The sequence below is a fragment of the Oncorhynchus kisutch genome, linkage group LG1 (assembly GCF_002021735.2).
Source record: "Oncorhynchus kisutch isolate 150728-3 linkage group LG1, Okis_V2, whole genome shotgun sequence".
Classification (NCBI taxonomy): Eukaryota; Metazoa; Chordata; class Actinopteri; order Salmoniformes; family Salmonidae; genus Oncorhynchus; species Oncorhynchus kisutch.
In genome coordinates, this window is record NC_034174.2 from 1,266,204 (window position 1) to 1,290,166 (window position 23,963).

Consider the following 23,963-nt stretch of genomic DNA (forward strand, 5'->3'; position numbering starts at 1 on the left):
AGAAGGCGCAGCAGCGCCTCTTCAACCTAAGGAGGCTGAAGAAATTTGGCTTGTCACCAAAAGCACTCACAAACTTCTACAGATGCACAATCGAGAGCATCCTGTCGGGCTGTATCACCGCCTGGTACGGCAACTGCTCCGCCCACAACCGTAAGGCTCTCCAGAGGGTAGTGAGGTCTGCACAACGCATCACCGGGGGCAAACTACCTGCTCTCCAGGACACCTACACCACCCGATGTCACAGGAAGGCCATAAAGATCATCAAGGACAACAACCACCCGAGCCACTGCCTGTTCACCCCGCTATCATCCAGAAGGCGAGGTCAGTACAGGTGCATCAAAGCTGGGACCGAGAAACTGAAAAACAGCTTCTATCTCAAGGCCATCAGACTGTTAAACAGCCACCACTAACATTGAGTGGCTGCTGCCAACACACTGACTGAACTCCAGCCACTTTAATAATGGGAATTGATGGGAAATTATGTCAAATATATCACTAGCCACTTTAAACAATGCTACTTAATATAATGTTTAGATACCCTACATTATTCATCTCATATGTATACGTATATACTGTACTCTATATCATCTACTGCATCTTTATGTAATACATGTATCACTAGCCACTATAAACTATGCCACTTTGTTTACATACTCATCTCATATGTATATACTGTACTCGATACCATCTACTGTATCTTTCCTATGCCGCTCTGTACCACCACTCATTCATATATCTTTATGTACATATTCTTTATCCCTTTACACTTGTGTGTATAAGGTAGTAGGTTTGGAATTGTTAGTTAGATTACTCGTTGGTTATTACTGCATTGTCGGAACTAGAAGCACAAGCATTTCGCTACACTCGCATTAACATCTGCTAACCATGTGTATGTGACAAATAAAATTTGATTTGATTTGATTTGGATGGAAAATGACTGAGGATAACAGCGGACGATATTGCCACATCTTCAATTTAAGTCTACTAGAAAGTGTGTGCCCTCAGGACTGGAGGGAAGTAAAAGTCATTCCGCTACCCAAGAATAGTAAAGCCCCCTTTACTGGCTCAAATAGCCGACCAATCAGCCTGTTACCAACCCTTAGTAAACTTTTGAAAGAAATTGTGTTTGACCAGATACAATGCTATTTTACAGTGACAACAGACTTTCAGCACACTTATAGGGAAGAACATATTGTATAACAAATACAGCACTGACACAAATGACTGATGATTGGCTGCTATAAAGTGATGATAAAAAGATTGTGTGGGCTGTTTTATAGACTTTAGTGTGGCTTTTGACATTTGTTAACATATTTGTTATGGCTTTACACTCCCTACTATATTGTGGGTAAAGAGTTACTTGTCTAACAGAACACAGGGGTATTATTTAATGGAAGCCTCTCCAACATAATTCAGGTAGAGTCAGGAAATCCCCAGGCCTGTGTAGGCCCCTTACATTTTTCAATCATTACTAATAACATGCCACTGGCTTTGAGTAAATACAGATGACTCAACACTATATGTAGACACATTGCATTCGGAAAGTATTCAGACCCATTCACTTTTTCCACATTTTGTTATGTTACAGCCATATTCAAAAATATATTAAATAGTTTGTCACTCATCAATCAACACACAATAACACATAATGACCAAGCAGAAACAGGTTTTTAGAATTTTTTTGCAAAAAAATATAAAAATAATTATTTTTATATCACACTTACATGCGTAAGTATTCAGACCCTTTACACAGTACTTTGTTGAAGCACCTTTGGCAGCGATTACATCCTAGAGTCTTCTTGATTATGACAATACAAGCTTGACACACCTGTATTTGGGGAGTTTCTCCCATTCTTTTCTGCAGATCCTCTCAGGTTCTGTCAAGTTGGATGGGGAGCATTGCTGCACAGCTATTTTCAGGTCTCTCCAGAGATGTTAGATCGGATTCAAGTCCGGGCTCTGGCTGGGCCACTCAATGACATTCAGAGAGTTGTCCCGAAGCCACACGTGCGTTGTCTTGGCTGTATGATTACGGTTGTTGTCCTGTTGGAAGGTGAACCTTTGCCCCAGTCTGGGGTCCTGTGCGCTCTGGAGCAGGTTTTCATGAAGGATCTCTCTGTACTTTGCTCCAGTCATCTTTCCCTCGATTTTGACTAGTCTCCCAGTCCCTGCCGCTGACAAACATCCCCACAGCATGATGCTGCCACTCCTATGCTTCACCGTAGGGATGGTTCCAGGTTTCCTCTAGACGTGACGCTTGACATTCAGGCCAAACACTTCAATCTTGGTTTCATCAGACCAGAGAGCCACATTACCATAAAGGCCTTCAAGATTGTTTTGATCACGCGGACTGGGATATGTTCCGGGTAGCTTCCGAGAATAACATTGACGAATATACTTATGGTGACTGAGTCCATCAGGAAGTGCATAGGAGATATTGTACCCACTGTGACTATTAAAACATACCCTAACCAGAAACTCTGGCTAGATGGCAGCATTCGTGCAAAACTGAAAGCACGATGCAGCACATTTAACCATGGCAAGGTAACTGGGAACATGGTAGAATACAAGCAGTGTAGTTTTCCCTTCGCAAGGCAATCAAATAGGCAAAACATCAGTATAGAGACAATCATGGACTACAAAGGGAAAACCAGCCACGTCAGGGACAGCGACTTCTTGCTTTCTGACAAGCTAAACATCTTCTTCACCGGCTTTGAGGATAACACAGTGCCACTGCCGCGGACCGCTACCAAGGACTTTGGGCTCTCCTTCGCTGTGGTTGACGTGAGTAAGACATTTAACATGTCAACCCTCGCAAGGCTACCGGCCCAGACGGCATCCTTAGCCACATCCTTAGATCATGTGCAGATCAGTTGGCTGGTGTGTTTACGGACCTCTTCAATCTCTCCCCATCCCAGTCTGCTGTCCCCACATGCTTCAAGATGGCCACCATTGTTCCTGTACCCAAGAAAGCAAAGGTAACGGAACTAAATGACTACCATTCCGTAGCACTCACTTCTGTCATCATGAAGTGCTTTGAGAGACAAGTCAAGGATCATATTACCTCTACCGTACCTGTTTAAAAAAATTAAAAAAGAATTATCTACCGGAGTTACACAGGAATAGCGTCACTGCTATTAGCTTCACGACTGACATTTGGGCCAGCAATATCAGCCCCATGAGCATGCTGAGTCTGACAGCACAGTGGGCCATCAAGGATTTCGTACTGAGGAAAGTCATATTGCATGCTCATGAATATGCTGGTTGTCATACCTCTACTGCCATTTCAATGGCATTTGAGAACATGTTTGAAACTTGGAAACATGAACACACTAGCTAGCTCCATTCGAACAACTGACTCGAGAAATAAGCTCATCAACTGCACCTGCAGCAGTGTGATGGCCTTGAAACGTCTGCTGAACAAAACTGACAGGCATGTAAACAAATGTGCACAACATTTGAGAAGTTTTATATGCATATGAAACATTTCTGGGATCTTTTTTTTCAGCTCATGAAACATGGGACCAACACTTTACATGTTGCGTTTATACTTTTGTTCAGTGTAGTATTTGTATTTGTATTCTAATTCCAACGCCACCGATTCTGTGGAGTGCACTCCACCGAAATGCTAAGCTAACCAGTATGTACTGGCCCACATTGGCGAATGAAACTGTTGCCCTTGACAACAGTTTGCCCTGGCAACGAAACTGCCCACGTAGGCTGTGAACAAGTGTCGCCAACATGCTTTACTGTGTCGTCAATATGCTCGATGCTATGTACAAGGACAGCTACTTCGATGCAGACAAAAAACAGGGTTTACATGAAATGTTACATACTCAGCTGGACAAGATGGAAATGGACACAGTGACAGTGCACATGGAGGAAGAGAGGCCACGGATCTTGGTTGAGAATGAAAAGACTGAACAAATGAACAGTGAAACAGCACAGCAAGTAAGTGAAAGAAATAGGTTTTGATTATGTTTTACTGGTAATGGGGACATACATAAATGACAACAAAATAACTTTTTGGTCAGTGTGGTGTGTGTGTGTAACCTTTATTTAACTAGGCAAGTCAGTTAAGAACAAATTCTTATTAGCAATGATGGCCTACCAAGGCCAAACCCGGAAGACGCTGGGCCAATTGTTCACTGCCCTATGGGACTCCCAATCACGGCCGGATGTGATACAGACTGGATTCGAACCAGGGACTGCAGTGACGCCTCTTGCACTGAGATACAATGCCTTAGAACGCTGTGTCCATGTGTGTGTGTTAACTATTTAACTGTACTAGAATGCTTAATAGGCCGCAAAAATTTTAAATGATGGGTATCGGTATTGTTTTTTTGGGCAAGGAAAATATTGGTTAGCGGTATCGCCAAAAAATGTCATATCGGTGCATCTCTACTCGTCACTAATAATGTTTACATATTTTGCAATACTGATCTCATATGTACAATATATACTGTATTCTATTCTACTGCATCTTAGTCTATGCCGCTTTGACATTGCTCATCCATATGTTTATCAAATTTATTTATAAAGCCCTTCTTACATCAGATGATATCTCAAAGTGCTGTACAGAAACCCAGCCTAAAACCCCAAACAGCAAGCGTAGAAGCACATGGCCAAGATGTTAAAATGTTCATAGATGACCAGCAGGGTCAAATAATAATAATCACAGTGGTTGTCGAGGGTGCAACAGGTCAGCACCTCAGGAGTAAATGTCAGTTGGCTTTTCATAGCCGATCATTCAGAGTATCTCTACCGCTCCTGCTGTCTCTAGAGAGTTGAGTTTAGAGTTTATATATTGAGTTTATATATTCTTAATTCCATTCCTTTACTTAGATTTACAATTTACGCTTTTTTACCAACTTTTACTGACACCGGCCATATTCAACTGGTGTTGAGTGTTCGTAAATTCGTCAGTTATTCTGCACTCTGACACACTCGACGAGAGTGCTTTGAAATTGGAGTAGATAGCCAGAGCGCATTTACCAGCTATGCCTATCTACAGTTGTTGCAGTGACATTCTATTGAAATGGATTCTTGTAGCTAGCTAGCTAGCTAAACAATGAACCATACTCATGACATTACTACCCTGCATGAATCTGCAGGTAGCTAACCAACCAGGTTCAATGTTAGCTAGATAATATTAGGATTTAACTAGCAAAGCTAATGGCTCTGAGATACGAATAATAAGATCATGCACGTACCATTAGCTAGCGAGCCAGCCAGCCAGCTAACATTAGCTAGCTAGCTAACAGTACACTTTAACTTGAAATGAAAATTACTTTCTGTCAAAATAAGAAACGAGTAATATCTGAAAATGTAGCTAGCTAAACTATCTTACCCGGATACATCATGGATGGGTGTTTCTCCCTGTCACAGATGCCATGGTTACCCTTAGTTTGTTTTCTCCATCTCCTTAGCTATCATACTCTAATTCCACTGATTTCAGAACTCGGTTCTCCAGAAAATGGCGAGCAACACTTATGCAGTTCTACTACGTGATACATAAAAATAAAGCTGCGTTAGACACATACACATACTGACCTGCTCAAATTGACCGAAGTGTGCGATATGGCTATATATCCGAACCTATCTCTCGGCATGTCCAGCCCACTCATCATCTCAGCCAATAATAGCGGGAAGGTGGCTGCCTTTTTCTGTGGCTAAACCAACTAGGCTCTAATTTAACAATTTTATTTGTATTTACAGATGTCATACAAGTCTGTTATTAAGGCACATGAAAGTTCCAGAAGGCATTTCTGCCAAAAAACACATTTTGATAAAAAAAATACTACTGTGAAGTAGTAACCCGTGACATACGCATAGTTTCCTGAAACGAGTCACAAATATTACAAAACATGAATCCTGTTTGCAATAATGCACTAAAGTAAAACTGCTAAAAAACATGTCAAATTAACTTAATCTCCTGAATACAAAGTGTCATGTTTGGGACAAATCCAACACAACACATCACTGAGTACCACACTTCATATTTTCAAGCATGGTGGTGGCTGCATCATGTTATGGATATGCTTGTTATCTGCAAGGACTGGAGAGTTTTTTAGGATACAAATAAACGGAATAGAGCTAAGCACGGTCAAAATCCTAAGGGAAAACCTGTATGGTACATGTAGATTAAAGTTGGAGCACTTTGCATCTCCAACAGACACTGGGAGAATTCACCTTTCAACCGGAAATGAACCAAAACCACATAGCCAAATCTACACTGGAGTTGCTTACCAAGAAGACAGGGAATGTTCCTGAGTGGCTTAGTTACAGTTTTGACTTAAATCAGCTTGGAACACTATGGCAAGACTTGAAAATGACTGTCTAGCAATGATCAACAACCAATTTGACAGAGCTTGAAGAAATGTAAAAAGATGTGCAAATATTGTACCATCCAGGTTGCAAAGCTCTTACAGAGTTTTTACCCAGACTCACAGCTGTTTTTTATTTTTTTTTATTTTACCTTTATTTAACCAGGTAGGCAAGTTGAGAACAAGTTCTCATTTACAATTGCGACCTGGCCAAGATAATCACTGCCAAAAGTGATTCTAACAAGTATTGACTCATGGATGTGAATTCTTATGTACATTTCTGTATTTTATTTTCAATAAATTTGCTAACATAAAAAAATCTGTTTTCACTTTGTCATTATGGGCTATTGTGTGAATCCATTTTGAATTCAGGCTGTAACACAACAAAATGTGGAATAAGACAAGGGGTATGAATACTTTCTGCAGGCACTCTACAACACATACTGTACCTTCATTGGCTTACAGTGTTGACCCAATTTATGTTGTTCTGCAGGTAGTATGTGGAGCGATGGGAAGGTGTCTCTGTTGTTCTGCAGGTAGTATGTGGAACGATGGGAAGGTGTCTCTGTTGTCCTGCAGGTAGTATGTGGAGTGATGGGAAGGTGTCCATTGGACTGTGTGATCTGGTAGAACCCTGGGACAACCTGTCCATGTCGCAGAAGAAGAACCTCAACTACAGATACCAGATGGGCTGTGACTGCAAGGTGAGTTCTCAATGTCTCACTGTCTTTGTTTTTCTCTCTCTCTCTCACAGTAAGCTATAACATAACCCAAACCCCTTCCTGTTGTCCCTAGGTTGTCACTATAACCCTTCCTGTTGTCCCCAGATTACCACTATAACCTGGTTGTTACCAGATTGCCACTATTACCTGGTTGTTGTCCCCAGATTGCCACTATAACCTGGTTGTTGTCCCCAGATTGCCACTATAACCTGGTTGTTGTCCCCAGATTGCCACTATTACCTGGTTGTTGCCCCCAGATTGCCACTATAACCTGGTTGTTACCAGATTGCCACTATTACCTGGTTGTTGTCCCCAGATTGCCACTATAACCTGGTTGTTGTCCCCAGATTGCCACTATAACCTGGTTGTTGCCCCCAGATTGCCACTATTACCTGGTTGTTGCCCCCAGATTGCCACTATTACCTGGTTTTTGCCCCCAGATTGCCACTATTACCTGGTTGTTGTCCCCAGATTGCCACTATAACCTGGTTGTTGTCCCCAGATTGCCACTATAACCTGGTTGTTGTCCCCAGATTGCCACTATTACCTGGTTGTTGCCCCCAGATTGCCACTATAACCTGGTTGTTGCCCCCAGATTGCCACTATTACCTGGTTTTTGCCCCCAGATTGCCACTATTACCTGGTTGTTGTCCCCAGATTGCCACTATAACCTGGTTGTTGTCCCCAGATTGCCACTATAACCTGGTTGTTGTCCCCAGATTGCCACTATTACCTGGTTGTTGCCCCCAGATTGCCACTATAATCCTTCATGTTGTCCCCAGATTGCCACTATAACCTGGTTGTTGTCCCCAGATTGCCATTATTACCTGGTTGTTGTCCCCAGATTGCAATTATTACCTGGTTCTTGTCCCCAGATTACCACCATAACCTGGTTGTTGTCCCCAGATTGCCACTATAACAACCTAACCCAAACCCCTTGTCATTATCCTCAGATTGCTACCTGCTACTCAGTGCCTTGTGCCACCACTACGGATAATGAGTGTCTTTGGACCGACTGGCTGCTGGTTAACAGTCTGAGTGGGGAGCAGGCCAGACAGTATGCCTGCATCAAAAGCTCAGACTCTTCCTGCAGCTGGTACCGGAGCGGCCCGCCACCAGAGAATGACTTCATGGACATGTCAGACCCCTGAGAGGGGTAGGATTGGGGTTAGGGAGGGGCTACTTTACTCCAGGACAGAGAGAGAAGAGGGGCAGGGGCGCTGATTACACTACTGCTGCGTTCATGTGCTACTTGGAAATTCATACATGCTTGACTGGGAAACTTGAGTTGCTGTTTTCTCATGGAATTATCAATATTACAGTTTCCAACATCCAAAACAACGTTTAGTAGGATTGCTGAGTTTCTGATTTTCAGAGGAGCACATGAACGGAGCACCAGACACAGAATATCTCTTCCTATTTCCTGACTAGTTCTCCAGAGTCCAGAGGCTCCTTGTATCTCCTACTCCCTCTGATTTAGGGATGAGGTCTGTCCTGTCACTATGTATGTATGACTATGAAGCTAACAAGAGACAGGACATGCCCAGACACAACGCATTCAGAAGAGGAGAGATGGAGAGTGATGTATGACTATGAAGCTAACAAGAGGCAGGACATGCCCAGACACAACCCATTCAGAAGAGGAGAGATGGAGAGTGATGTATGACTATGAATCTAACAAGAGACAGGACATGCCCAGACACAACCCATTCAGAAGAGGAGAGATGGAGAGTGATGTATGACTATGAAGCTAACAAGAGACAGGACATGCCCAGACACAACCCATTCAGAAGAGGAGAGATGGAGAGTGATGTATGACTATGAAGCTAACAAGAGACAGGACATGCCCAGACACAACCCTTTCAGAAGAGGAGGGATGGAGAGTGATGTATGACTATGAAGCTAACAAGAGACAGGACATGCCCAGACACAACCCATTCAGAAGAGGAGAGATGGAGAGTGATGTATGACTATGAAGCTAACAAGAGACAGGACATGCCCAGACACAACCCTTTCAGAAGAGGAGGGATGGAGAGTGATGTATGACTATGAAGCTAACAAGAGACAGGACATGCCCAGACACAACCCAGGCAGAAGAAGAGAGATGGAGAGTAATGTCTTCTGTGTATGTTCCCTCTCGTGCTGTAAAGAACAAACTTTCCATGCATTCAGGTTTACGTGTGTTTTCTCACTATATTGCTTGTCCTACTGCCATCTAGACATTACAGTAGATTCTGAAGTTTTGGAAAGGAAGTACAAAACCCCATGGATTCAGTCCTTTGAGCTTGTACAAGTGTATGAAATCAGCACTAGACACTCAAGTCTTATATTCAGTATGTTGGAAAAATTATCCCCATTAGACAAACATCTAAATTTGCGTAATGTACGATATCTACAAATGATCCATGATGAACACTAAAATGCCTGTGTCTTGTGTGAGAATGTGTATATACTGTATGATTATAACTGTTCCAGTGTTAACAACAGCTAACCTAGAGTAAAGAGGTACTCTGAGTACAACATTGATGTCCATTTTAATAGTTGTGTGTATTACTTCCTTGTGGCCCACATACTGGGGCGGCAGGGTAGCCTAGTGGTTAGAGCGTTGGACTAGTAACCGAAAGGTTGCAAGTTCCAATCCCTGAGCTGACAAGGTACAAATCTGTCATACTGCCCCTGAACAGGCAGTTAACCCACTGTTCCTAAGCCCTCATTGAAAATAAGAATTTGTTCTTCACTGACTTGCCTAGTAAAATAAAGGTAAAAAAATGTCAAAAGCTAATTCACTGGTTTAACATACACATCAGTAGAAGTCAAGTCAGTCTCTCCTTAGCAACCTGTTTTATATTTAAAGGAATGTTTTAAAAACTATTCAATTGTCTTTTTCTATAGCTTTCTATTTCACTGTACCAAAAACATGTAAAATCCAGATCCAGAACTTCACGTTGTTATGGGTACATTATTCTCAACCATTCTAATGGTTTAGGTAGAGACAGGTAGTTCATATGGTTTAGGTAGAGACAGGTAGTTCATATGGTTTAGGTAGAGATAGGTAGTTCTTATAGTTTAGTTAAAGATAGGCAGTTCTTATGGTTTATGTAAAGATAGGTAGCTCTTGTGGTTTTGCAAGAGATAGGTAGATAGGTCGTTCTTATGGTTTAGGTAAAGATAGACAGGGTCATGACTGTCATGTGAGGATCCAAATAGGTCAGATCAGGTTTGCAATGAATAACTTCAATTAGACCCTCTCTCACCCGCAGAGGGGGGAGGAGGGAACTGGTGGGGGTTAACTTTTTAAGGTATAGGGGGCAGCATTTTCACTTTTGGATAAATAGCGTGCCCAATTTCAACTTCCTGCTACTCATGCCAGGAATATAAGATATTCATATTAGTAGTAGATTTGAATAGAAAACACTGAAGTTTCTAAAACTGTTTGAATCATGTCTGTGACTAACAGTTCAGAATTATTTTGGGGGGGGTCTCTTTCTGTTCCATGTGTTCTCATTGGCAAATTATATTTCTTAATAACCTGTTTTCAGTTCCTACCGCTTCCACTGGATGTCACCAGTCTTTGGAATTTGGTTGAGGTTATTAATTTGTGCAATGAAGAAGAAGGCCATCTAGGAACGACGTAACACTGTTGAGAGTTGCACAAGACGTGAAAAGTAGCATGGTTTGTATTCTTCCTGCATTGAACACAGCTAGACCTGTCTACAATTGGATCAATTATTAACGTTTAAAAATACCTGAAGTTGCATTACAAAAGTAGTTTTGTGAAGAATCAACAACAAGTGGGACACAATCATGAAGTGGAACGACATTTATTGGATATTTCAAACTTTTTTAACAAATCAAAAACTGAAAAATTGGGCGTGCAAAATTATTCAGCCCCCTTAAGTTAATACTTTGTAGCGCCACCTTTTGCTGCGATTACAGCTGTAAGTCGCTTGGGGTATGTCTCTATCAGTTTTGCACATCGAGAGACTGACATTTTTCCCATTCCTCCTTATACGGAGAGTTGATTACACACAGGTGGATTGTATTTATCATCATTAGTCATTTAGGTCAACATTGGATCATTCAGAGATCCTCACTGAACTTCTGGAGAGAGTTTGCTGCACTGAAAGTAAAGGGGCTGAATAATTTTGCACGCCCAATTTTTCCGTTTTTGATTTGTTAAAAAAGTTTGAAATATCCAATAAATGTGGTTCCACTTCATGATTGTGTCCGACTTGTTGTTGATTCTTCACAAAAAAATACAGTTTTATATCTTTATGTTTGAAGCCTGAAATGTGGCAAAAGGTCGCAAAGTTCAAGGGGGCCGAATACTTTCGCAAGGCACTGTATATGGACGGAATTAATCGAACAAAAGGACCAATTGTGATGTTTATGGGACATATTGGAGTGCCAACAAAAGAAGCTCGTCAAAGGTAATGCATGTTTTATATTTTATTTCGGAGTTTTGTGTAGCGCCTGCAGGGTTGAAATATGTCTTCTTTGTTTACTATTGTGCTGTCATCAGATAATAGCTTCTTATGCTTTCGCCGAAAAGCCTTTTTGAAATCTGACACGTTGACTGGATTCAGAATGAGTGTAGCTTTAATTGAGTATCTTACATGTGTGATTTAATGAAAGTTTAATTTAATGAATTAAAAAAAAAATTGCCACGCTGCATTTTCACTGTTTTTTGCCCAAGTGAGACACAACCGTCCCATAGCCTCAAGAGGTTTACCTCTTGAGGATAGGGAGACGCTAGCGTCTCAACTGGCCAATTGCCAGGGGAAATTCAGAGCGCCAGATTCAAATAAAATGCTTTAAAATTCAAACTTTCATTAAATCACACACGTAAGATACTCAATTAAAGCTACACTCATTGTGAATCCAGCCAACATGTCAGATTTTTAAAATGCTTTTCGGCAAAAGCATAAGAAGCTATTATCTGATAGCATGCACCCATCTTCACCAGTAGTAAACAAAAGAGCTAGCGTAGCAGGCGCTACACAAAACGCTGAAATAAAATATTAAATATGCATTACCTTTGACGAGCTTCTTTTGTTGGCACTCCAATATGTCCCATAAACATCACAATTGGTCCTTTTGTACGATTAATTCCGTCCATATATATCGAAAATGTCCATTTATAAAGCCCGTTTGATCCATAAAAAAACAGCTTGCCAAAACGCAACATCACTACAAAATATTTCAAAAGTTGCCTATAAACTTTGCCAAAATATTTCAAACTACTTTTGTAATACAACGTTAGGTATTTTTAAACGTTAATAATCGATCAAATTGTAGACGGGGCAATCTGTATTCAATACATGAACGAAAAGAAACCAACTCTTCTCATCACGTCTTGTGCAACTCACAAAAGGGTCCCCCAGTTGGCCTACTTCCTGCTAAGACAAAGAAATAACCTCAGCCATATTAAAAACACAGGCGACATCGTGTGGAAGATGTAGGAACTGAAAGTATATTTCTATTAAATTTCCAATGGCAAAAACAATATAGGGAAGAGAGATGGGAAAAAAATTATAATTCTGAACAGTTAGTCCTCTGGGTTTTGCCTGCGACATAAGTTCTGTAATAGTCACAGACATGATTCAAACCGTTTTAGAAACTTCAGAGTGTTTTCTATCCAAATCTATGAATAATATGCATATCTTATATTCTTGGCATGATTAGCAGGAAGTTGAAATTGGGCACGCTATTTATCCAAAAGTGATATTTCTGCCCCCTAGCTAAGAGGTTTTAAGAGAGGGGCATGATTTTAGGAGTCATAAGAGATTATTGTTTTACATAAACGTTGCACAGTGACAAGCCACGTCCCTGAGTGAGATCAGAGAGCTTGTCAGACTGACAGAAAAGCACTTTCTAACAAACTGTATGAAATAATGGGTTATAAATTAACATATAAGACCAGAGAGACGTAGAGCTGCAGGTCACGCTTCAAAGTGCTTTGAACTCTGAATCTCAACACGAGGTAGAGACGATAATATCACCTCCCGGACCAGCAGTGGTACGGCTGATTAGCTGTCCTAAGTAAAGTATCTAAATAAGCTAATTGAAGCGGAACCATTCTACTACTCTGCTCAAACCACCATAGTGTGCTACTCTCATCACCCCACTGGGAACCAGCGACAAGGCTATTGTCAAAGAAGCATCTTCCAGAGCGAATGGAAGGAGAACAAACTCTGTATTTCTGTTCAGGACTACACAACAAGTCACCGGATACCGGACAACTACAGAAAAGGACAACAGTAGAAGATATCTCAGAACCATTTCGGACAATCAGAGCCATACCGCGAAAAGGCCTAACCCCCTTTCCAAGGCGGCCCAATTCTGAGAGAGATACACAGCGAACCAAGGCATTTTCAAGTAAATACCTTCATGATTTCTTACTCCAAGCGGGGGGCGGCTCCTGTGCAAAGTACAAGAGTACTATAAGTGAGAGTAGTTTCTAAAAGTACCAAAGTTAAGTGTCTCTGTCCCTCTCTCTCGCCCTCTCCATGTCTTTTGTAACAAGCAGACATATTGTTGTCAGTCCACTAGGGACCTGTTTTTAATGTATTAAGTGTGTATGTTTATCCTGTGTTACCATTTAGTTTATCCTGTGTTACCATTTAGTTTATCCTGTGTTACCATTTAGTTTATCCTGTGTTACCATTTAGTTTATCCTGTGTTACCATTTAGTTTATCCTGTGTTACCATTTAGTTTATCCTGTGTTACCATTTAGTTTATCCTGTGTTACCATTTAGTTTATCCTGTGTTACCATTTAGTTTATCCTGTGTTACCATTTAGTTTATCCTGTGTTACCATTTAGTTTATCCTGTGTTACCATTTAGTTTATCCTGTGTTACCATTTAGTTTATCCTGTGTTACCATTTAGTTAGCTAGTAAGTAAATAATTAAACCAATTTGTGTAGTACTGAATCATAAGTAAGGCTTGTGTTTTGCAGATGCAAATAGGTTACTGTAGGTTACTGTTCAGAATGATGATATGATACGAGGTTATGATTAAGTTAACTGTTTATAGATGTGATAGGTAAAGAACTTTAGAGTTGAATTCGGGAGATGGTAACTCTTTAAAGAACCGCTCTTGTGGTGCCCCAGATCGTAATGACTTAATTGTTACATTATTAATTTAATCAGGTAACAATTAAATATGTTTAGGTAATTAGATAAATAAAAGTCTTCAGATTGATGTTAAGGTCATGTTATAACAACAGATAGGTAGTTCTTATGGTTTAGGTAAAGATAGATACATTGGTAGTTCTTATGGTTTAAGTAGATAGGTACATAGGTAGTTATTATGGTTTGGGTAGAGATAGGTAGATATGTAGTTCTTATGGTTTGTGTAGAGATAAATAGATGGGTATATTGGTAGTTCTTATGGTTTGGGTTTAGATTGGTAGTTATGATTTAGGTAAAGATAGTTCTCATGGTTTGAGGAGAGATAGGTAGATATGTAGTTCTTATGGTTTGGGTTTAGATTGGTAGTTATTATGGTTTAGGTAAAGATAGTTCTCATGGTTTGAGGAGAGATAGGTAGATATGTAGTTCTTATGGTTTGGGTAGAGATAGGTAGAGAGTAGTGATGTCCATCTCTCATTGCATGAATTATTTGACACGCATCTACACTGAAAAATAAAAAATAAATAAAATATAAACGCAACAATTTCAAAGATTTCACTGAGACACAGTACATAAAATAAAATCAGTCAATTTAAATAAATTCCTTAGGCCCTAATCTATCAATTTCACATGACTGGGAATATAAAATGTTCATCTGTTGGTCAAAGATATAAAAAAACAGTCCGTGTCTGGTGTGACCACCATTTGCCTCATGCAGCGCGACACATCTCCTTAGCATAGAGTTGATCAGGCTGTTGATTTTGTCCCACTCCTCTTCAATTGAGGCAATTACTTATCATTGACTCAAGCCCAGCTCAGTTAATCCCGACCATTGTGTCACTGAGTTGTCATAAAGCTTCAGCAAATATGCATTATTCTAGGGGCGTAGGAAGACACAATCTAAATAACCTAATTTATGTCCCTCTTACTGCACTGAATGCCTCTGCTCAACCTACCACCTCAGTGCTAACAGTATAACTCTGGTTTATCGGCACATGATTACTGCATACAATAGCTGTTGTGCACTAGTAGGAAGTTCACTGGGTGCAGCTCACCCTGCACTAACATAAATAACATGAGCATATCTACTTCTGCTAAGCTTCCCAGTAAAGCAATGAAAACAATCAAGCATTCCAGAAAGTGTTTAATGAAGTCAATAACATGCTAGTAACAGATGACATGCCTATTCTGACTACCTCTGAAACTCACTTAGATAATACCTTTGATGATACAGTGGTAATACATGGTTGTAACATCTACAGAGAATCTACAGAGAAGACAGAAATGACAATGGTGGAGGTGTTTTGCTTTTTATATTCAGAACCACATTCCTGTAAATCTAAGAGAGGATCACATGTTAAATACTGTTGAAGTAATATGGCTACAGGTTCATCTACCCTGTTGGGAAGTGAGCACTCAGTTTGTTTGTTTGATCTGACGAAGCAGCTATGTTTTTAAATCAATACGTTTTGTAATGATTCCTATGCTGTTGATGTAAATATTTTTTGTTGTTTTGTGGTGTGTAATGAGGAGCAACTAGATGCTGCACTTGACACATTTATGAAATTGCTGATTCCACTGACTAATAATCATGCACAAAAACTGATAAATCATTGTGGAATTGAGAAAATGTATGGTTGAAAGGGATGAGGCAAAAGGAATGGCAAAAAAGTCTGGCTGCACAACCGATTGGCAAACTTACTGCACATTGAGAAGTCATGTGACTAAACTGAATAAAAATAAGAAAATGTACTTTGAACCAAAGATTAATGATAGTAAAAGTCTTTGGAGTCCCTTAAATGATATTTTGGGCAAAAAGGCAAACTCGCCTCCATCATTCATTGAATCAGATGGCTCACACACCCTGAACAGGCAGTTAACCCACTGTTCCAAGGCCGCCATTGAAAATAAGAATTTGTTCTTTAACTGACTTGCCTAGTTAAATAAAGGTAAAATAAAATAAAATTCACCACAAAACCGACTGATGTTGCCAATTACAATTAAGATTAGCAAATGTAGGCATGACATGCCAGCAACAAAAGCTGACACTACACATCCAAGTACAACTGATCAAATTATGAAAGACAATCATTGTCATTTAAAATTTTGTAAAGTGGAAAATTAAGGATAATAGCGGATGATTTTACCACTTCTATTTGCCATATCTTCAATTTAAGCCTACTAGAAAGCCTCCTTTACTAGCTCAAATAGTCAGCCTGTTACCAACGCTTAGTAAACTTTTGGAAAAAATTGTGTTTGACCAGATACAATGCTATTTTACTGTAAACAAATTGACAAGACTTTTAGGGAAGGACATTCAACATGCACGGCACTTACACAAATGACTGATGATTGGCTGAGAAAACTTGATAAAAAGATTGTGGGAGCAGTTTTGTTAGACTTCAGTGCAGCTTTTGAAATGATCAATCATAGTCTGCTGCTGGAAAAGGTATGTGTTATGGCTTTACACCCCCTGCTATATTGTGGATAAATAGTTACCTGTCTAACAGAACACAGAGGGTGTTCTTTAATGGAAGCCTCTCCAACATAATCCAGGTTGAATCAGGGATTCCCCAGGGCAGCTGTCTAGGCTCCTTATTTTTTTCAATCTTTGCTGATGACTGTTATGTTCCCAAGCAAAAAAAAAAAAATAATGTCGCTCAAACAGAGGGGGAACTAACAAAAAATCACTGACCAACAACCAAAATGAAACAAGATGGGTTTTAGGATGGGTTCTGAAAGACACTCATGGGGGTATCCACTGAAAGTTGACTGGCAACAACAACTGGAACCTAAAAGACACCGAATATGATTGCCCACTAAATTTGCCTATGAAGAGGCAAACAAAATAAAAATCCACACCACACTTAAAGACAGGAAACGAAATCAAAGAAATCAGATAAAGGATGCTCGTCTAGAAATCAAAGTACGGCAAGCCAACTAAAGGTTAACACTCAGAGTATTTTATTACATTTTTTATTTAACTAGGCAAGTCAGGTAAGAACAAATTCTTATTTACAATGACGGCCTACCTCGGCCAAACCTGGGCCAATTGTCTGCCGCCCTATGGGACTCCCAATCACGGCCGGATGTGATACAACAGTCACTCCAAAAAGTTCTGGGACACTGTGAAGTCCATGGAGAACAAGAGCACCTCCTCCCAGCTGTCCACTGCACTGAGGCTAGGTAACACGGTTACCACCGATAAATCTATGATTATCGAAAACTTCAACAAGCATTTCTCAACGGCTGGCCATGCCTTCCGCCTGGCTACTCCAACCTCGGCCAACAGCTCCGCCCCCCCCCCCGCAGCTACTCGCCCAAGCCTCTCCAGGTTCTCCTTTACCCAAATCCAGATAGCAGATGTTCTGAAAGAGCTGCAAAACCTGGACCCACACAAATCAGCTGGGCTTGACAATCTGGACCCTCTATTCCTGAAACTATCCGCCGCCATTGTCGCAACCCCTATTACCAGCCTGTTCAACCTCTCTTTCAACACCCATCCGTAGCACGCGCTCCAGCAGGTGTATCTCACTGATCATCCCTAAAGCCAACACCTCATTTGGCCGCCTTTCGTTCCAGTACTCTGCTGCCTGTGACTGGAACGAATTGCAAAAATCGCTGAAGTTGGAGACTTTTATCTCCCTCACCAACTTCAAACATCTGCTATCTGAGCAGCTAACTGATCGCTGCAGCTGTACATAGTCTATTGGTAAATAGCCCACCCATTTTCACCTACCTCATCCCCATACTGTTTTTATTTATTTACTTTTCTGCTCTTTTGCACACCAATATCTCTACCTGTACATGACCATCTGATCATTTATCACTCCAGTGTTAATCTGCAAAAAGTTGTATTATTCACCTACCTCCTCATGCCTTTTGCACACAATGTATATAGACTCCCCTTTTTTTTCTACTGTGTTATTGACTTGTTAATTGTTCACTCCATGTGTAACTCTGTGTTGTCTGTTCACACTGCTATGCTTTATCTTGGCCAGGTCGCAGTTGCAAATGAGAACTTGTTCTCAACTAGCCTACCTGGTTAAATAAAATAAAAAATTGAATGATCCTCATAATGATGGGTTTACTATTGTAAAAAGAAAAGTAAGAAGAAAAAAAGAATGTTTCTACAGCTATGGAGATAATGGGATGGATGTGGGAAACACTATAGTTAATTGAATAAACTATTTGGGTGTTAGAAACTGCAGGAGTTAGTAAATTTGATAAAGTAATGATTGTGAAAGACAAAGGTAAAATGTGGTAATATAACTCAAGTAACATTATATCTTGAAGTGTCAAAGAATCAGGATTAAGGAATAGCTGATAGTTTCTGGATGTGTGGGCATACTACATGCTCATTGCTTCTTCACAATATAATGATTGATTATAAGTGTTTTATTTTTTATAGACTAGTTCTTTTACTCCTATCTATGTTATTGTTTGGAGATGTTTAGTCTTGTTGGGTTTTGTAAGTGTTTTATGTTTCAAAATGGATCTTTTACTCCTATCTGTGTTTATGTGTTGGAGATGTTTGGCCCAGGTGATTTGTAAGCTTTATTTTTGATAATGTTGTTGTCGACTGTTGGTATTGGCCTCCACCCTATATGTCCTTTTAGTGTAGGTTTTGGGCTAAATTAGCCTCAGAAGAGGGATTTGTGGGAGCAAGCTGTACATATAGGGACAAACATAATACTGTAGAGCAAAGGTGTACATTAGACCACAATAGGAAGATACACTTAGAGTGCATTTGCCATTCTGGTAAAAACAGGAAACCAAGAAATAACAGATGTAATGGCCAAAGCCATAAAATGCATAAATGTTTAGGGTAAAATGCATTGTCTATTGTATAGGACAGGAAACCAAAGTAAGGCCATGAAAGCATAGGACAGCTGGGCATAGCAAGGTCAGAGGGACACACAAAGGACGGGGTCAGCCAAATGACCAACAGATGGACTATAGACATAGGACATATATGTTTAGGGCAGGAAGAGAAGAGACACATAGTCTACTAGTCCTAATAAGGACAGACATGCCAAAGAACACAACAAGCTAAACATAAGGAGCCCATAGGATAAGATGGGCATGTATTATTTTTAGGACATGAAGAGGTCATGCCACCATTATAACTTGACTGAAAGCAGATATGGGCGTTATTGGGCGTGAACAAGCAGGAAGCACAGATTGAAAGATAATGGTGGCAGATGGACTGAGGGAAGTAACTTCAATTGCATGTGGGATGGACTCATATGTTGTATGTGCATAAATACAGAGCCAGTGCTCTGGAAAAGTGTGTGTTCCGCGGACCATCTAGGCTTCTGAAATGTTTGTATTAAAAGCCTATATTGAATTCACAAGTTCTTGTAAGTGTTATATTTTGTAACGATCCTCCACGACACTTCTTACGAAGCCACTCCTTCGTTGCCCGGGCGGTGTGTTTGGGATCAATGTCATGCTGAAAGACCCAGACAAATGTAATCTTCAATGCCCTTGCTGATGGAAGGAGGTTTTCACTCAAAATCTCACGATACATGGTCCCATTCATTCTTTCCTTTACACGGATCAGTCTTCCTGGTCCCTTTGCAGAAAAACAGCCCCAAAGCATGATGTTTCAACCCCCATGCTTCACAGTAGCTTCGGTGTTCTTTGGATGCAACTCAGCATTCTTTGTCCTCCAAACACGACGAGTTGAGTTTTTACCAAAAAGTTATATTTTGGTTTCATCTGACCTTGTGAAATTCTCCCAATCTTCTTCTGGATCATCCAAATGCTCTCTAGCAAACTTCAGACGGGCCTGGACATGTACTGGCTTAAGCAGGGGGACACGTCTGGCACTGCAGGATTTGAGTCCCTGGCGGCATAGTGTGTTACTGATGGTAGGCTTTGTTACTTTGGTCCCAGCTCTCTGCAGGTCATTCACTAGGTCCCCCCGTGTGGTTCTGGGATTTTTGCTCACCGTTCTTGTGATCATTTTGACCCCACGGGGTGAGATCTTGCGTGGAGCCCCAGATCGAGGGAGATTATCAGTGGTCTTCTATGTCTTCCATTTCCTAATAATTGCTCCCACAGTTGATTTCTTCAAACCAAGCTGCTTACCTATTGCAGATTCAGTCTTCCCAGCCTGGTGCAGGTCTACAATGTTGTTTCTGGTATCCTTTGACAGCTCTTTGGTCTTGGCCATAGTGGAGTTTGGAGTGTGACTGTTTGAGGTTGTGGACAGGTGTCTTTTATACTGATAACAAGTTCAAACAGGTTCCATTAATATAGGTAACGAGTGGAGGAGGTTAAAGAAGAAGTTACAGGTCTGTGAGAGCCAGAAATCTTGCTTGTTTGTAGGTGACCAAATACATATTTTCCACCATAATTTGCAAATAAATTCATAAAAAATCCTACAATGTGATTTTCTGGATTTTTTTTCTCATTTTGTCTGTCATAGTTGAAGTGTACCTATGATGAAAATGACAGGCATATCTCATCTTTTTAAGTGGGAGAACTTGCACAATTGGTGGCTGACTAAATTATTTTTTGCCCCACTGTATATAGGTAGGTAGACAGGTAGTTAAGCAGATAGGTAGCTCTTATGGTTTGTGTACAGATAGGTATTTAGCTAGATAGGTCGTTAAGTCGTTCTTACCATGTCCTTGTGGTTTGGGTAGAAGGTCTGGTCGATCAGAGGGAACTTGTCAGGGCCTAGTTTCTTACAGGTGGCGATCAGCTGGGCAAACTAGTGGAGGGGTACAGGAGACAGTTAGTAGAGGTGGCATGGGACTAGTGACTAGACCTGGACTAGGACTGAAGAAGACATGGCAGCTGAACCAAAATCCTACAGACTTTTCCTCCAGACACCGGGTAAATGTAAAGAAAAAGTTGTAACTAGAGGAACATATGAGGCCAATAAATCTAGAGGTCTCTCCTCCAGACACCTGGTCAATGTTCAGATAAAGCTGTCGAGGAACTAATGAGCCAAATTATTTACAGGACTCTCCTCCAGACACCTGGTCAATGTTCAGATAAAGCTGTAGAGGAACTGATGAGCCAAATTATTTACAGGACTCTCCTCCAGACACCTGGTAAATGTATAGCCTTTACCACCCCCTGTGCATGTGTGTGTCTCACCGCCCAGGGCTTGTCACAGAGGCTGTAGATGGACTCCAGTGAGTTGATGCTGGGGACTCCTGCGTACTGCAGGCCGATGATCATGTTCCTGAAGTCCTCATTGTGGGCCATGCTATAGGCATGCTGCCTCATCAAGACAAAGTCAGGTTTAATGGACCTGAGAGGATTAGAGGACAAAGTCAGGTTTGAAGGACCTGAGAGAGTTAGAGGACAAAGTCAGGCTTGAAGGACCTGAGAGGGTTAGAGGACAAAATCAGGCTTGAAGGACCTGAGAGAGTTAGAGGACGAAGTCAGGCTTGAACAACCTGGGAGGGTTAGAGGACAAAGTAAGGCTTGAATGACATGGGAGGGTAGAACAGATGTGATTTGATCACATTCAGAAACAGGGTCTGAAGTGATCAATCTGAGACATTAAAACTCTGCTGAGGTAATGTCCTGGAAAGCATACAGCCTGGGTGCCCTTAGAAAAATGAATGTGTTACTGCAAACTTCCTTCAATTAAATAGTGTGCCACAAAATGTTGCTAGAAGTTTCTAAACGTTTGCTACTAGTGGTGAATCGTCGGCAAACATTTGGCAACAAAAATATTTATTGCCACTAGTGGCAAACAGTTCACAAAAGTTTTTTTCTGACAGATAATTCTCTCAAGATTCTATTTGAATCTGTGGCAAACCTGAGGCAGAAACATCTAGAGAGCCTTTCGAATGTATTTAGACCCCTTGACTTTTTCCACATTTTGTTACGTTACAGCCTTATTCTAAAATAGATTAGATGAAACTATTTCCTCAGCAATCTACACATAATACCCCATAATGACAAAACATTTTTTTTTTATCTGTGCAAGTTAATTAAAAAGAAAAAACATAAATACCTTATTTACATAAGTATTCACACCCTTTGCTATGAGACTCGAAATTGAGCTCAGGTGCATCCTGTTTCCATTGATCATCCTTGAGAGGTTTCTACAACTTGATTGGAGTCCACCTGTGGTAAATTAAATGGATTGAACATGATTTGGAAATGCACACATCTGTCTATTTAAGGTCCCACAGTTGACAGTGCATGTCAGATGAAAAACAAAGCCATGAGGTTGAAAGGATTTGTCTGTAGCGCTCCGAGACAGGATGGCATCGAGAGACAGATGTGGGGAAGGGCACCAAAACATTTCTGCATCATTCAAGGTCCCCAAGATTAAAATGGCCTCCATCATTCTTAAATGGAAGAAGTTTGGAACTACCAAGACTCTTCCTAGAGCTGGTCACCCAGCCAAACTGAACAATCAGGGGAGAAGGGCCTTGGTCAGGGAGGTGACCAAGAACACAATGGTCAGTCTGACAGAGCTCTAGTTCCTCTGTGGAGATGGGAGAACCTTCCAAAAGGACAACCACCTCTGCAGCCTTCACCAATTAGGTCTTTATGGCAGAGTGGCCAGACGGAAGCCACTCCTCAGTAAAAGGTACATGACAACCGGCTTGAAGTTTGCCAAACGGCACCTAAATACTCTCAGACCATGTGAAACAAGATTCTCTGGTGTGCTTAAACCAAGAATGAACTCTATGGCGTGAACGCCAAGCGTCTCGTCTGGAAGACAACCTGACACCATCCCTACAGTGAAGCATGGTGGTGGCAGCATCATGCTGTGGGGATGTTTTTCAGGGACTGGGAGACTAGTCAGGATCGAAGGAAAGATGAACGGAGCAAAGTACAGAGAGATCCTTTATGAAAACCTGCTCCAGAGTGCTCAGGACCTCAGATTGGGGCTAAGGTTTACCTTCCAACAGGAGTGGCTTTGGGACAGTTCTCTGAATGTCCTTGAGTGGTCAGAGACTGGACTTGAATCCGATGCAAGATCTCTGGAGATACTTGAAAATATCTGTGCAGCCCATCCAAGCTGACAGAGTTTGAGAGGATCTGCAGTGAAGAATGGGAGAAACTCCCTAAATACAGGTGTGCCAAGCTTTTAGCGTCATCTCCAAGAAGACTTGACTGTAATTGTGTCAAAGTGCTTCTACAACGTATTGAGTAAAGGGTCTGAATACATATGTAAATGTATAACAAATCCAACTAAAATATCACATTTGCTAACATAAAAAAAAAAAAAAACGTTTTTGCTTAGTCATTATGGGGTATTGTGTGTAGATTAAGGAAGGGAACAAATGTTTTAATACATTTTAGAATAAGGCTGTATCCTAACAAAATGTGGAAAAAGTCAAGTGGTCTGAACAATTTAGATGGCACTGTATGGCCGCTAGTGGCAAACAGTTTACCAATATCCATTTCTGGTGAACACATGAGCTCCAAGACCAGTAACCATTGACCAATCAAGAGGATTAGAAAAAGCTTGGTTTCCATTTTCCAACAGATATCTAGCTAACTACAGTACCTTCCAAAGTTGTCTGGTGAGTGTCTAACTTATTAATTACACTTTATAATAAACTTTAACATTTTATTAGCTTAACTGTCTTGGGGATAGTGAGACGCTAGCGTCTCAAGTGGCCAATAGCCTCGGGAAATGCATAGCGCCAAATTCAAATAAAACGTGATAAAACTCAAACTGCCATTAAATCACACATGCAAGATACTCAATTAAAGCTACACTCGTTGTGAATCCAGCCAACATGTCAGATTTGAAAAATGCTTTTCGGCGAAAGCATGAGAAGATA

The 23,963-nt window shown here is 40.8% G+C and overlaps 2 protein-coding genes across 3 annotated transcripts in view; one reads left to right on the forward strand and one right to left on the reverse strand.

Moving 5' to 3' along the window:
- LOC109900014 (metalloproteinase inhibitor 4) overlaps positions 1–9,820 on the forward strand; it is a 39,485-nt gene extending 29,665 nt beyond the window's left edge. Inside the window, exons 4-5 of the mRNA XM_020495730.2 lie at positions 6,906–7,030; positions 8,002–9,820. Of these exons, the coding sequence (XP_020351319.1) occupies positions 6,906–7,030; positions 8,002–8,199 (323 nt within the window). The 3' untranslated portion in view covers positions 8,200–9,820. The remainder of the gene's footprint in view (positions 1–6,905; positions 7,031–8,001) is intronic.
- The window catches only part of LOC109881698 (synapsin-2), a 194,520-nt gene that overhangs the window by 96,446 nt on the left and 74,111 nt on the right, over positions 1–23,963 (reverse strand). For both annotated transcript variants that reach the window (XM_031825523.1, XM_031825139.1), the window contains exons 4-5: positions 21,301–21,457; positions 20,819–20,908 (exon numbers count right to left, since the gene is read on the reverse strand). In XM_031825523.1, coding sequence (XP_031681383.1) covers positions 20,819–20,908; positions 21,301–21,457 — 247 coding nt within the window. The remainder of the gene's footprint in view (positions 1–20,818; positions 20,909–21,300; positions 21,458–23,963) is intronic.